This window comes from Microtus oregoni, unplaced genomic scaffold, assembly GCF_018167655.1.
Source record: "Microtus oregoni isolate MIOR12 unplaced genomic scaffold, Mior012 000025F_ref0000491, whole genome shotgun sequence".
In the NCBI taxonomy this organism is placed as follows: Eukaryota; Metazoa; Chordata; class Mammalia; order Rodentia; family Cricetidae; genus Microtus; species Microtus oregoni.
The window spans coordinates 15,590,715-15,605,252 of record NW_024543084.1 but is presented as its reverse complement, the minus strand read 5'-3'; the positions used below and the strand labels follow the sequence as shown (position 1 = coordinate 15,605,252).

Here is a 14,538-nt window from a genome sequence, read left to right as displayed (position 1 = left end):
ACACCACTTCTGTACTTCATGCTGATATGCAGCTTGCAGTCTCCTTTTCTTTCAGTCTGGGCCCACAGCCTGTAACATGGTGCCGCCCACATTCAGCATGGGTCTTCCCGCTGCAAGTAAACCTCTCTGGAAATGCCCTCTCCCACACGTGATCAGAGTTGTGTTTCCAAACTCAGTTATGATGACAATGAAGATGACCCTCACAAGGAGTGAGGCAGGGTTCCAAGCCAAGTAAGTCCACTCATTCACACCCTGCATCCTGCTGCTTCAGGCGGACTGACCTGCTAGGCCCCTCCAGAACCACCTTAGGCTTCCCTCACCCACAGGCTCTTTTCTGGCTGCATCAAATGGATGGCAACGCTCTGATGGCTGAGCCCTGGTTCTGCCCCTTGCATACCATGACAAGCTCTCCTCAAAGGGAATCATGCACTGGAGTCTCCTACTGGTAAATATGGAACTCTTGCTCTGAGCATGGGCTCACACTTTCTGCTAAGTGAGGTAGGATTACTGGTTTTGCACAGACCCTGTATCTAGGTTAGAGCACCTGGGGAAGAAGTTTGGCTAACAGGTCCCCTGGAAGAGATAACAGGAGCCCCATGCTCCACCATGGAGAAGAGCATGTCCTCTCCTGGCCCAGAAGCATTCATTCCTCTCAGGCTGCTGCTGGTGGTCACACTACCACTTGGGTTTCAGCGGGGTTAAACCATGTGCACGCCACAGCGGTGAGATACAGCTTGGCTTCTAAGGAGTCAGTGTAGAACAGTCAGTGCACAGCACGCTTCAAGCATGTTCCTACACTTAGTGCACGTGCACCTGTTTGTGTAGTTATGTGTGCATATCAGGTTGTTTCTGTTTATGTGCTTATAGATGGGTCTATGTTATAGGTGCACGTGTGTATCGGTTTTGATCCACCAACATCCACCTCATGGATTAGTGCCACAGCACTAATTCAGGCCTGCGCACAGCCTGGTGTCCACACCTATTGTCTAAAGGCCCACCTCGGCTTCCTGTGCTCAGAGTTATCCTGCTTGGGGTTTAACAGCAAAAACACGAACACACACACACACACACACACACACACACACACACACATAAAGAATGTGGCCAAGTGGGGCTCACACACTTGTCCAACGACCACCCAAGTCAGGCATGGTGGCACATACCTTTAGTCCCAGCACTTGGGAGGCAGAGGCAGGTAGAGGCCAGTTCCAGGACAGCAGAGTTACATAAGCAGTCTCAATTCCCCCTCCCTCCCAAATAGGAATTTAAGAAGGCCACACAATACTGTCTGACTGCACTGAGCAAGGATGGTGCAGAACAGTACCACTGACTTTAGTCCACGAATGACTGCAAAGGTATTGCTTTGGGGTTCCAAATACACCTTAGTGATGTGAGTGGCAAAGGACTGATGTGCCTTTGGACCTGCCCATGGCTGCTGCTCAGCTCCTCAGCTACCTCTCTGGGCAACTGTCCAGAGACTACCAGCTCTGTGAGGGGCAGTCTTGGCCCTACTGCAGAAGACCTGGCTGACAGCAGTGGAAGCACCTGCTCCTCTACCTCGCAGGCCTGGGCCCAGTGTAGAGAGGGTGAGCACCCCCTCAGAGAAGTTGGAGGAAGGTTTAAGACAAAAAAAAAAAGTCCAAGATAACCACTGCTTGAAGTCATCCGGGATGTCTTCGCTTCCTCTTGCAGGCACCCTGGCCCGGCAGCCCCCTGAGGAATCGTCAGGCCACTTTCGGGCCATTAATCGGGGTCCTTCAGGAGCAGTTACATTAGCCCATCCTAAACCCCAGCTGGGCCCTGGAGGGCCAGGGAAACAGCAGTGCAGGAGCCAGCTGGAGCCGGGGCTCCAGGGTGTGCAGTACCCCTTGGTCTGGGCACTGTAGTATACCATCTGTGCTCCTGTGGGGCTGTAGGATAGATACATGCGTGGTCCCCACATGAGAGGGCCCACTAATGGATAAGACTGCCTCCTACTCCAGAGGCCAGGGGCAGGGAAGGAGGTGATCCCATGGAGAACTCCTTACACCAGTACCAATTTGGGTGGGGCTAGGTCAGTTCAGCAGGGGTCCAGCTGAATCCAGTCTGTGAGCAGAGCCAGTGTGGGTGTGGGGCGAGTCCTCTGAAGACAGAACAGGCACTGCACTCCGTGATGACCATGCAGCTTTCTTAATGGAACACAACCGCTGAACTTGGTACATTTCAAGCACTTTAGCCTTCCAGGACAGCAGACTGCTGATGGAACCCATCTTCAGAGGGCGGGCGCCATGTTAATGAGAGGCCAAATTTCATATGCTTGCAAACTTTCCCCCCTGCGGCCTGCAGCTCCGCACACCCCACCCCCCAACAGAAGACTGCATCAGAGGGAAAGAGAGATTTCCATAATTTATAGTACGGCATTTCACTGGGGACAAACGCTAATCTGTACTTACCGATACATTTAAGAAAATGCATCCTCCCGCAAGCCTGCGCCATTTACGACTCTTGGCACAAACCGCAATGCTCAGTCTTCAATTAAGGGACACCTTAGGGTTCATTATCACACAATTGCTCCCTGTGAACCATGCCAAATGCTGTTTTGGCACTGAGCTTGGAAGATGAATTAGAAGGAAGTCTTCCCTGTAATGCCCTCTCCAACTCCCATTACCGTCATCAGCGCTGATGCCCTCCTGGCCGGCCCTCCCCCTCCCCGAGTGGCTTTCACTATTCAATTTCTCAACGTCAAACTCGATTCTCTAGAGGTGTAGTTAAAGATGCCACATCTCCTTTTTGTCTTCCGGCTCTCAACAGGCCTCAGTGTGGCCCAGATGGGACACTCTCCCCACCCCCTTTTGGGCTAAAGGACCCACAGATGTGGCTTTCACTCCTGTGTGGTGTGCACGCGTGTGCGCACGCACCCCCCACATACACACCAAGAGGGTTCTGGGCAAGGATTAATGGGCCTGTTGTCTATACTATCCCACAGCACAGGGGTACAAGGTGAAGGTTGAACCAAGCAGATTCTCTGGCAAGAAACTCAATTTCAAGCCAGTTGCCTCTAAAAGGTGACAGAAAACAGCCAGCAAAGTGGCCTTTGCCCCATCAGGTCCTGTGGTCAGGCCTGCAGGGGACTGGGGGGGGCGGTATAGTCCCCTCAGATTTTCTTGAACAAATGCCTATATCTGTTGCTATCTCAGGTCCTAACAAACTAGAGTCCCACCTGAGCCTGAGAGAATAAACACCTCCTAGCACAGCACAGCTGAGTGGGTCACAGGTACAGGCGTGCACACGAGTGCATGACCAGGGCCAGAGGCTTAGGATGGGGCACAGACCCACTGGCGTTTCTTGACACCACACCTTCCCAGGCCCAGGCAGGACTGGTCTGCTCTGACAGGGAAGACTTGTTCTCACTGTGGTCCTTAGGTCAGAAGGCCTCGTGTAAAGTTACACCTAAAAAAAACAGTTTTGTTTTAGAAGTGACCAGGGGCTGTGCACTAACAGGTCAGGCTGATGCAGGGCAAGGTGACCTCAGCTAGAAAGTGCAAGAGCCAGGGGCCAGCAAACAAAACAGACTGAGAACACTTTGCCCACAAGATATCTTGTGGAAATTTTATTATATAGAGTGTAAAATGAATTGTCAGTCAAATAAAATGAACACCTTAAAAAACAAACAAACATGCATAGCATTTCCAACTGCCTTGTTTAATAGTTAGACATTTCAAGCATGGCAAGGAAATGAGAGAACTGGAGACTGTAACCAGAGCACATTTCAGACGGAATGTTCCTCGGGGTCAATTCAAAATGCAAGAAAAAAATAGCTTCAATTCAGTTTTTTTTTTCTTTAAAAATACATGTTATCTGTACAAGATACACTACAGTAAACATTGGAAATCATATTATCCCTTTTATTAAATCAAAATTATTTAACTCATACTGTGGTTAATACTAGATTTATTTATTTATCTAGTTAATTTGACAAATATTAAGAAAATATTTAAAAGAAAAAAGCAAAAAAACACCTTGGAATTAAAAAATAGTTACTACATTTTTATATGGTTTAATGTCCACAGTGTTTGTTAAAAGTTATATTGAATTTCTTTTTAATATTAAAAATAACAGTATTTATATTTCTGAGAATAGAGAAAGGCTTTTTGTTTTTAAAACCGCTTGGAGGTCTTAGACACACAACTGCACCGGGTAACAGAGATGGGCAGCTTACACGAAGGTGGACTGTGTCTGTCTTTGCATTGCCCTTAGAACGCTAGAAACGACACAACCCACAAACGCCCTCCCGCAACAAGGACCCGTCTCAGTTCACAATTCACATCATTAATTACAATACATAATAGTTCAGTTTAAAAAAAAAACGCAATAAAACTGGACAGCCAAGATACAAGAAATTGGAGGTGAAACACTTAATGAATTTACATTTACGAATATTTAAATACTGCTTAAAAATTTTTTAAAGAATTTGTTACATTACCACCTAAGACTTCCAAGCCATTTTTCTGTTGCAACAGAAAACAGAAACAAACAAACAAAAAAAACCTGTAAATAAAAAGACACAACAATAAAAACAAACCCATTATCTGATGAAACGTCAGGACTCTGAGGAGGTCCGGGCACCTGAGCTTGTAGGTTTGGCTCCAGAACCCCAGAGTTTACACATTGGAGTAACAAAGAAATCATGACACAGAAATTACCAGCAATGTTTAGTAACTAATTTTCCCGATTTTTAGAAAATCTCTGTTAATCTAAATATAGTGTTTCACAGAACAAACAAAGGTTCTTCATTGAAAGGTCTGCAAATCTAAAAATCTCTGTAACAAACAGGTTTCTCTCACACTGATTTCGGGGAAGAGCCGCTGCAGACGCCCATCTACTGCTCCTGTGGGGAGAGGGAGAGGGTCAGCCCCGCGCCCAGCACCCAGTCACCTGATGCTGGAGTCTGAGCACCCCAGGGTCTAGGATCAGGACATGGGGGAGGGCTTCTCCTGGGTTACCAGCCCCATCACCAACTTCCTACAAGGCCTGACTGGCATCAGGTCCCCAGAAAGGAGTCCCGAGTGAGCACTAGGTGGCGGAGGACTGGAGAGTCCTCCAAGCTTGTGCACATAAAGAAATCAAGTTGGTCCTATACCCACCTGGCCCCACTGCTGTGCAAACAAAGGCCCTGGAGTTCACTGCAGACCCAGGGAAAACCCGACACTTATTTAGTTGGGCTGGAGAAGGGGCAGCACTTGAGCAAACACAAGGCTGGGACAGAGGAGACAGAGGAGATTCCCACAGGCCTGTGTGCTCACCCTGGGACTACTATAGGACAGAGGAAGACAGAGGAGATCCCACAGGCCTGCGTGCTCACCCTGGGACAGAGGGAGACAGAGGAGATCCCCACAAGCCTGTGTGCTCACCCTGGGACTACTAGGCAAGCACAAAGGCTGGGTGGCATCATGGTGCTGGGGACTGGCTACAGACCTGGCTGTGGGCCTGAGCCTGCCCTAAAGTCTGCCCGTAGATGGCGGCCTGCTGCCTGTAGTACTCCGCCCAGGCCATCGAGTAGTCTGGTGGGGAGCTGGCCTGAGGGGCAGCACTGGTGGTATGACCTGGATGACAAAGAGACAGAATTACAGAAAGGGAGGAAATGGGAGGCCCTTCTGTTCAGGCTGTGAGGCATCTGTCTCCCCAGACCACTGCTGCCATATGAAGTGCTGTGTGGGCCTCTGCCACAGTTCCCCTAGAAGCTACACATCCACAGGACTCCCACACACCAACTGCCTGCCCAGCAACTCTGGGTGCCACAGAGGGGAGAGACTGCAGGGTGGTTCTCAGACGGGGTGGGTGGGGTTGGTGTTAAACAGGCCCTGGGTAATCGGAAATGCAGGTTAGTAAATTGTGGAGGCACCCGAACTCCTCCAGGTCCCCAGTGAGGAGACCACCCAACAACGTCTGTCAAGTCACCAGAGGAGCTAGTGGCCCAGAGAGGACTGCCCTCAAGGCTTCTGACAGCCTTACCTGGACCTTTCCACTGGTGAGAGACTGTTCTAGGTGCAAGATGCTGCCATGGGAGCCCTTTGGCAGACCCAGAACTGGTTTAGACTAGAATAAGCCCAGGCCCTTTGCTACTGACAATTACTCAGGGGACATTTTGGTGTTGGCATCCCTCAAGCTTGACTTGGTTCCTAGTATTATAAAGAGAATGGACTTTCACAGGAAAGACAAGCCACCAGCATCCAGTCAAGTGGCAGCTCCCTCCCTGCACTGTGTCTTCTTGCTTGCCCTAAAATGCCACCCCCCACCCCCCACCCCTGTGAGGACAATGCAATCAGCAGCCCCTGGCCATATCTCGTTTCCCCTGACAGGGTGCAGAGGAGGTGACAGGCAGTGCGGTGGCTGACTCACTCTTTTTGTAATAGTCCTCCCAGGCCTTGCTGTAGTCGGGCTGGCTGCTCTGTGGCTGGCTCTGCTGGCCTGTGCAGAGAAGAGAACAGTCAGGCCTTGCTCATGGACTCCCATCCTGGCTCACTTGGGCCCCAGCTGTGAAGGCACAGTATTCACTGAGCAAGGCTGCAACCAAGGTCATTAGGAGGCAGAGCTGGAAGTCAGTCTTCTTAGATTTTCTGGATCTAGTTCCTAATGGACAGTGTTCAAACGGTGCTGAAACCTCATCAGGCCCCTCATGCCCCACCACTATCCCTCTGGACAAGAAATGTGAGGGGGGTGGGAATCCCCTGTGACATGAAGGCCCAGGACTGGGGTTTGAAGTCAGAAACACACTGTGCATGTGCTAGTGGCAGAAATAACAGCACCCAGATGGGATCTTGTCTAGCCTTTCTGCAAGAAAACAGCACAGAGCCCTAGGCACCTCCTTCTCCACTATTGGCAGGGGAGGCAGGAATGAGGACACGCCCAGTGTCAAGGCAAGGTAGCATTAGGCCTTCAGGCAGTGAGGCCAGGAACTGCACTTGTGGTGATGAAGGGCAGTCTAAGGGACGTGAGGAATGTGCCGCTCACACAGCTCAGCAGTTATCTGTTATTTTTTGCCAAGCCAATTAGCTGAAGAGCAGTGGCAGGGAAAAAGGACAGTTGCTGAACTGCAGGAGAACAGCTTCTGTCTTCTTTCCTGAAACATAGGGGTGTGCACAGGACTGCTTCCAACCTGTTTCCACAGGCCCTGAACTGCACACAGGCAGAGTCCAGCCAGACAGGTGGAAGCTGCCAGCCTTTCTTTCTTCCTCCTGCTTGCCACCCACACCAAGGCCAATCAACTGGGCTTCATGTTCTGCTGAACCCCCACCCTAGTGCTCCTTTTGGGGGCACAGGGAAAAGCAGCTTTCCTCTCAGGGCTTCTACTGGGAACAACGGGGCAAATGAGACCACAATTCTGTCATCCTCTCGGCTTGAGGGAATGCACAGAGCAGAGTGCTGGAGAAGGTGACAACTAGGAACCCAGTGCTACCAGCTCAGCAGAGGAAGCATGGTCAGTGTGACAGAGGGTAGATGCCATCAGGGGCCTTGCTGACAGGGAAGCACCTGTCATAGTTTGACACTTGTGCCATCATGTTTGGGAAAGTCAGAGCAGAGCTGGGTGTGGAGATGGAGGGGGCTGAAGACTGTACAGCCCCTCTCTTTTCAGTAGTGTCCTGGCCAGGTAACCCTTAGCAGAGACAATTCTGTTAGTCTCCCCAGAAGTCCAAGGGACAGAAAAAGCCCCTCTAAGTCACTGATGAGAAACGAGATCACCGTGACACAAAGATTGCTTGAGAGGGGTGCTCAGCAGGGGAGGGGGCTGTGGAGAGCAGAGCCCAGGGAAGCTCCAGCTGCAGCTCAGCCCTCAGAAGGAAAGGAGACTCTCATCACACCTAACCACACCCAGTCACTTCTAGCCCCACCCCACGCTCTGAGGGGGTCCCATGAGCCAGGGAAAGTAGTCTCAGCTTCCTGGGCATTCCCACATGCTGGGGCTCCTGGGCCCCATCTCTGGGGAGGAACTAAACCAAGATGTAGCAGAACACCTCCTGCCCCTCAGTTCCCTGGATCTGTGAGCCTCAGGCAGGCCACCTGGCGCACACCCTCACCCTCTTGAATCACTTACTTGGGACTTGTGTGGGCTGCTGCCAAGCCTGGTAAGTGCTGCCCCAGCCCTGGGTCAGAAAAGCTGGAGGGCCGCTGTGGATGACAGAAGAGTCCTTCGTGACAGCACGGGTCACATGCCCTCCCCCTGCTTTCCAATCATCCTTCTCTGTTTGATGCCCTCCCCTTCCTACTGGCAGAAGGACAGGTAATCACCTACCTCACAGGGGTGCTGTGGGGGTTCCCGTTAACTTTAGCAGCCATGTTGGGGAAGCCCCTGGGAGGAAAGGCGCTGTAGGGAAGGAGGAGAACGGTTGATGTGCAGGAAGCTGCCCTTTCAAACCCTCCCCTCCGTCCACACACCCTAAGCTCTGAGGCTCTACCCTGACTGCTCAGTTATCCACAGAAAGGAGAGGAAAACACAGTGCTGCCATCCCTGCCCAGGACTTAGACAAGCACTTCTGAGAAGCAGGACAGAGGAGGTTGGGCAGGTAATAAACCACCAAGATGGAGGCAGAGGACTCACTTTTGATGTGGCGCAGCTGGTGGCTGGCTGAAGGGGCTCTGTCCAAAGGCTGCAGGGGCTCCGAGGCTGGCACCCTGTGTGGGCACAGAGGAGTTCTCACCCCTGTCACTGTGTTACCGTGCCCTCCGCCCAAGCCCGCCCAGGGAAGCCCACTATGGGAGGCAAGTCAAGTGAAGGAGACAGTTCTGCGCTCATACTAGCTTCCTTCCCCCAGCAGACAGTGTCTGCAGTGGTGGCTCTGCCCCTCAAGTGACCAAGACCACCACACAGCCAGTTGCCACCACGATTGCCCTGGCATGTCACCCTGGGGGAGGACCAACCTGCTTGACTCTCCCGTCAATTTAGGCTGGCCCAGGGCTCTTTCTGCCATTCTACGTCCCCATTGAGGTGAGCAGTGGCCCATCTGTCCTCCATCAACACTCCCTTTCTTTATCTGCTTTGAGGTGCCTGAAACTAAAGCCAGAGTCAATAAAATCTGCCTGCAGGGCTGGTGGCCAGGGTGACGCCTGAGGGAGCCTGGGGGCAGTGCTGGGGGAAGGCTGCTGTCCGGCTGCTCATCTATGCCTGCAGGGACACGCTTGGAGGTCTGACTGCTGGAGTCATGGCCAGTCATGCCACAGGCTCCTTTCACTGCATCTGGGCCTGGCATTCCCTGAGCCTTGGACTTTCCCTTAGGCAGAGGAGGAGAGGCTGCCCCCACGTGATATGAGGAAAGGCGCAGGAAGCACAAGGTTCTAGGGGAAAACAGGTACCTTGGACATCCAAAAGCAAATCCAGCTAGTATAAGCCAGGTGGGGAAAGGCCCGTGTACGTACGCCAACTTTCTCATCTATGAGATGCCTGGCCACCTCGATCTGCTGAGGAGCACCCCTGATGGTAAATATCCGCAGGTTGGGGTCGGTGTTAGGAGGGGGGTTCCGCTGAAGCTCCACGTGCGCACCCGACTGCTGGTTGATGCTTTTGATGTTCTCGCCCCCTGCAGGCAGGAGATACAGTTGATTGGACCAGAGGTGGCCCTGAGTCTGTGTTGCCTATGTTTAGGGGAGGCTGGAAGGTACATGTTAACTCTTGTCCACAGCTAGCCACTTTCTTCTGCTTACTGCACACAAGGGCCCTGACAAAATCTAGGGCTTCTTGTTTGCAACACTAGCTACCTGGAGTGAAGATCACCATTTGGAACCGGACTGAGGCCTGAGGTCATAGGAAGGTCTGGGCCCAAGACCCTTGGATCTGCTGGTCACTGAACTCATTCCTGCCTTGAAGTCCACCCAGAGAAGGCTGATCCTTCTCACTGTGAGATCAGAGACCTGATGGCCCTACCATACACAATGGAGCCTTCAGCCTGGGTAGGGGCTGCCCTCCCTCGACAGGTCAAATGGGCGGCTACAGGCCCCAACAATGCCTGGAGCCCATTCTGGCCTTTAATATCACACCCTGTTCCCTCTCAGGTCACTCTGCCTTGGTGGGGGGATGGGTCTAGACAGAAGCAGTACAGAGAGGGAGGAGGCGGGGCACAGCCTGGATGGAGCAGGGTGATGGAAATGTTGTTCTCTCTGAAAACCAGCAAGACTCTGTCTTTTAATGCAATGTGTGTAACAAAAACTCCACCAGCCAGTGAACAATGACCCAATTCTTCTGAAGTTTCATAGAACTTACAGATGTACTCCACCAACTCTGTGGGAGTAGAGTATAGACAGAATACACGGAAAACCTGGAGCACAAGTTTTTTTGTTTTTTTTGTTTTTTTGAGACAGGGTTTCTCTGTAGCTTTGGTGCCTGTCCCGGAACTAGACCAGGCTGGCCTTGAACTCCAAGAGATCCGCCTGCCTCTGCCTCCCAAGTGCTGGGATTAAAGGCGTGCGCCACCATCGCCCGGCAGGCATGAACACACACCACCAAAGTGAGGCAGATGGAGAACAGCGGGAACAAGTTTGTCTTATTCCATCTGGAAGGGACATGAAACAAAGATAGCGAGCCTTCCTGAAGCAGGGCAGTCAGGCTCACTGAGCACAGACTGGAGGATGATAGGTGAGTGTTTGCTACAGTGCAGCTCCGGGACCCTTTGCTCAGAGGCCATGGCCTTCACCATCTCAGCCCCGTGAAGAGTGAGCAGCTTGCTCCCAATCAGTTTTGTAGATTCAACGAGGAACAAAGAAGAAACAGAGACTGTGACCACAGGCACCTGCATCAGTCCAGTCTCAGATGGCCCCCAGCCAGAAGGCAAGAACAAGTGTGCCCGAGACTGAGGACTGGCAGGCCGCAGGCAGCGGAGCACCCAGCAGCCCACCTTAGCCAGGACCTCCGGAGCATGCTAATTGGGTAGGGAGGCACTGCAAAACTGCATGGGGCCAGAAGGAGTTAATTTAAGTTCATCTTCCTTCAAAATGAGGTCACTGGTTTGGCACATGGTGGCTGTCTTGGACTCATTCAGCAGCCTGCTCCATTCTTCCACCTGATGGGGGGCAGAAGTGACCCACCAGCAGCCCGGCTGGATGTGAAATCGTAAAGCAATTAATCAAAGCTGCTAAAAGGCCTGGCTGACAAGAGCAGGGCTGGCCAGACTATCTGTCAATGTTGCTGTGTTTATCATGGAAATCCAGCAGGGGCCCGGGAGGCTGTCCAAGGGCAGAAGCTGGGAGAGCTCTCTCTGCTTTAGCCACATGCTTTTCCCAAGAAAAGGAAACTGCTCACATGAGACATCCTTGCCACGGTCACCCTAGGTTATGGGTCCCACAGTGTGGGGGAACACAGGAGCAGGGTGTCCACCACCACTTCCCTGTTGTCACTGTTCTCTAGGAACTACTTGGGTGGCTCTGTGGAGGACGGACAACGATACCACATACATGCACACAGATGGGGTGCTTCTGCCAGGGTTTGCTCAGACACTCAAATGAGAGTTATCACTCACAAGATGGTTTCAAAAGGCCCAGACACACAGAACTGATCCCTTATCTATAGGTATCAGGTGAATTGAAGAGTAGTATTGGCAACGGGTTCGATGGGCTGCGGGAATGTCTACCATTCTAAGTAGCCAGCAGGATCAATGACACACTTGGCAGCATGTACCAGAAAACAAAAACAAACTGCTCCATTAGTCACCATGCTACAATTGCAGCATCTAGAGCAGAGGTCCTCAACTTGTTGGTCAGGACCCCTACAGGGGTGACAGCAAATATTCTCCATACCAGATATTCACATTACGACTCATAACAGGAGCTATGGCATAGCAATGAAATCATTTTATGGTTGGGGTCACCATAACAAGAGGAAATTAAAGGGCCACAGTGCTAGGAAGACTGAGAAGCACTGACCTAGAGGCTGGGACAGACAGGAGGGTCACAATGTAGAGGCAGTCTGGTCTCAAACCAAAACCCTTCTTCACTATTCCTACCACCCAAAATCTGAAAGATGTGGCTACAGGAGAGTAATACCTTGAATGAGCACCAACACTTCCCCGAGGAGCGGTAACTACAGATCCTGGGGCTCTCTCGTGGTAATTCCCACTTCAGCTCCCAAGGTCACATGGATGGGGCTAAGATCTGCGGGTGGGGACAGCCTAAGTCACATTCCCTATAACAAGAAATCTTAGGGACTCTGTGGAGAAGTCATTTTCTCCCCATGTTGTCAAATGAATAGTGAAGGAAAACAAAAGCCAATGTCAACAGAAGCCCTGCTGGTAGCAAAGTTCAGCTCAGCGATCTCGGGGATGCCAGCCAAGTCTCGGTGGCCCATGGCCTATGTTGCCTGCTCCCTCCTAGTTGGCAGGAAGGAATGAGGTGTTCCACCCAATGTTGCAAATTACCCCCAAATGTCTAGGAGCAACTAGCAAGTCAATCTCTACTCTCCTCACAGGGTGTTGGCATTACTCAAAGGCTCCTATGCTGTCCACGAAGACCAAGTGGGCAAATCCAGTGAGGGAAAGTTTAACGTTCATGTCAGAGAGCACTCTGCAGAAGGCATGAGTGATGACCTCACATGGCTAAGTTCATTCCAGTCTACAGACAAGAGCCTGAGACCCACACCTCCCAATCTCTAACAGCCGAACAGATTCAGGTGGTAGGTTTAATTTCCTGCCTGCCCACACCCAAACAGGTGTGTTGCCTCTATCATAACAAGCCAAGTCAGGGACCCCAGAGGATGCCATAAATATAGGCCTGAGAGTTGGCTTCCCCTCCCTTGAGCAGCTACGGGGACAGAAACCCCAACAGTTGCCTCTTACCTTTGCCTATTACAAGGCCACACTTATCAGCTGGCACTGTGTATGTAATTTCCTGGACACTACCAGGAGTGCCCACACTCCAGTCCCCACGGCCACGACCTCTTCCTCTAGCTACCGCCAGGCCTCCAAGGCCATCTCTTTCCTGGTAAGGAAGAAAGGTAACAGTAAGGATATCTGCCACTGCATCAGCGCATCTCACCCTCTCTGTGAGACGGTTAAATGACAGAACACACCAGTACCACACACTGGACCCTCAATGTTTTAGACTTGGAAGCTCCAATTCAGAACAGAATTAATCAGCATTTTGTTATAAAAAGATACCTGTGGATTCACACAACATCCAAACACCTGCTTAAAACCAGAAGCCAGAAACTCTGTGCAGAAGCCTGGGATCATCTACATTACAAGGCCCTCAAGATTAGGCTTTACTTGAATTGAGGCTAATTCACGCTGGGTCTGTCAGCAGATGGTGGATGCGGAAGAGCTACCACAAGTAACATTTGAGAGTGGCAGGAGGGGCAGTGTGTGACTCTACTTCTCCACAAGGGCCAGTAGAGTGGACAAAAGGACTTAAGGAAAAAGTTCTCGGTATGGTGAGATGGTCCTGAGCTTGATCCTGAGACTCACCTGGTGGAAGGGGAGACCCAAATCCTGCCAGTTGTCTTTCAACTTCCACACATAGGTTATGGCATGTGAACATGTACATACAATGAGTAAACATAAATATAATTTTTAAAAAAGGTGGTCTTGCTACCAAGAATGTGTAGGAAGACCCTCAAGAGAGTGATTTCTTAGGAAGGATGGTGGCAGATGTCCAAACCCCCAGAGAATTAGGGGGAGAGGGCTGAGGCAGGAGAAGTATGAGTTGGAAAGCTAGCCTGTCTTTACAACTGAGGGATAGAAAGCTGGGTAGTGGTGGTGTAAACCTTTAATCCCAGCACTTGGGAGGAAGAGGCAGGCAGAGTTCGAGGCCAGCTTGGTCTACAGAGCAAGTCCCAGGACAGGCTCCAAAGCAACAGAGAAACCCTGTCTTGAAAAACCAAAGAGATTGAGGGACAGAGGGACCTAGAAAAGCTGGCCCAAGGTGGGGTGTGTCACAGGAATCATTAGAGTGACTGCACTCTAAGGCAGCAGGCCTCACTCTGGGGTGTGGAGTGAACCTACAGTCTTGGTAAGCAGGCTGGCATAGTGAAGAAGTGCCTGCTGACTATGGAGAACTAACTGCACACTCACCTAGAAGCTGGGAGCCTAACAAGTACACAGTTCTCTGAGGGTTTCCCTTGAGACTCTGGCATGGGCAGGCAGCTTTTCCAAGGTGGGTGTGAGAACAAGGTGGCTCTGTAGCTTTCAAACTTATACAGAAAAGGTGTCAACTAAGTTCAACCCCAACCAACCACCTGGGCTCTGATTAAAACCCAAGCCACACAAAGGAGAATTAGGGACTGAACAGGAGGTAAACATTTACAATTGGAAAGCAGCCCTTTACTCTAAGACTGCTGGCAAGAGCCACACCGGACACATCTCCTGGTGAAAACCCTGGTCTGGTGCTGCCAACATAGGCAGAATCCCTGCAGGCACCTCAGAACTTGTCAGAGGTCACGAGCTAACGAAGAAATAGATAAGATGATTCCCAACAGGCTGCTTAGACCCCTGACTCTAGTTACTGGTAGCCTTCACTCTTGCAGGCCTGGAGGGTGTGCTAACACTATTGAAATGTGTAAATGTCACAAGCCCTCAGATTAAT

The 14,538-nt window shown here is 51.2% G+C and overlaps 1 protein-coding gene across 6 annotated transcripts in view; it reads right to left on the bottom strand.

The window, feature by feature from the left end:
- Nucleotides 1-3,574: 3,574 nt before the first annotated feature.
- Fubp3 (far upstream element binding protein 3) overlaps nucleotides 3,575-14,538 on the bottom strand; it is a 52,568-nt gene continuing 41,604 nt past the window's right edge. For 3 of the 6 annotated variants that reach the window (XM_041674734.1, XM_041674739.1, XM_041674735.1), the window contains 8 exons: nucleotides 12,795-12,936; nucleotides 9,391-9,551; nucleotides 8,576-8,649; nucleotides 8,270-8,341; nucleotides 8,072-8,145; nucleotides 6,379-6,447; nucleotides 5,391-5,582; nucleotides 3,575-4,867 (listed from right to left, as the gene is read on the bottom strand). In XM_041674734.1, coding sequence (XP_041530668.1) covers nucleotides 5,428-5,582; nucleotides 6,379-6,447; nucleotides 8,072-8,145; nucleotides 8,270-8,341; nucleotides 8,576-8,649; nucleotides 9,391-9,551; nucleotides 12,795-12,936 — 747 coding nt within the window. In that variant the 3' untranslated portion in view covers nucleotides 3,575-4,867; nucleotides 5,391-5,427. The remainder of the gene's footprint in view (nucleotides 4,868-5,390; nucleotides 5,583-6,378; nucleotides 6,448-8,071; nucleotides 8,146-8,269; nucleotides 8,342-8,575; nucleotides 8,650-9,390; nucleotides 9,552-12,794; nucleotides 12,937-14,538) is intronic. The other 3 variants (XM_041674737.1, XR_005976371.1, XM_041674736.1) reach the window with 3 other exon arrangements.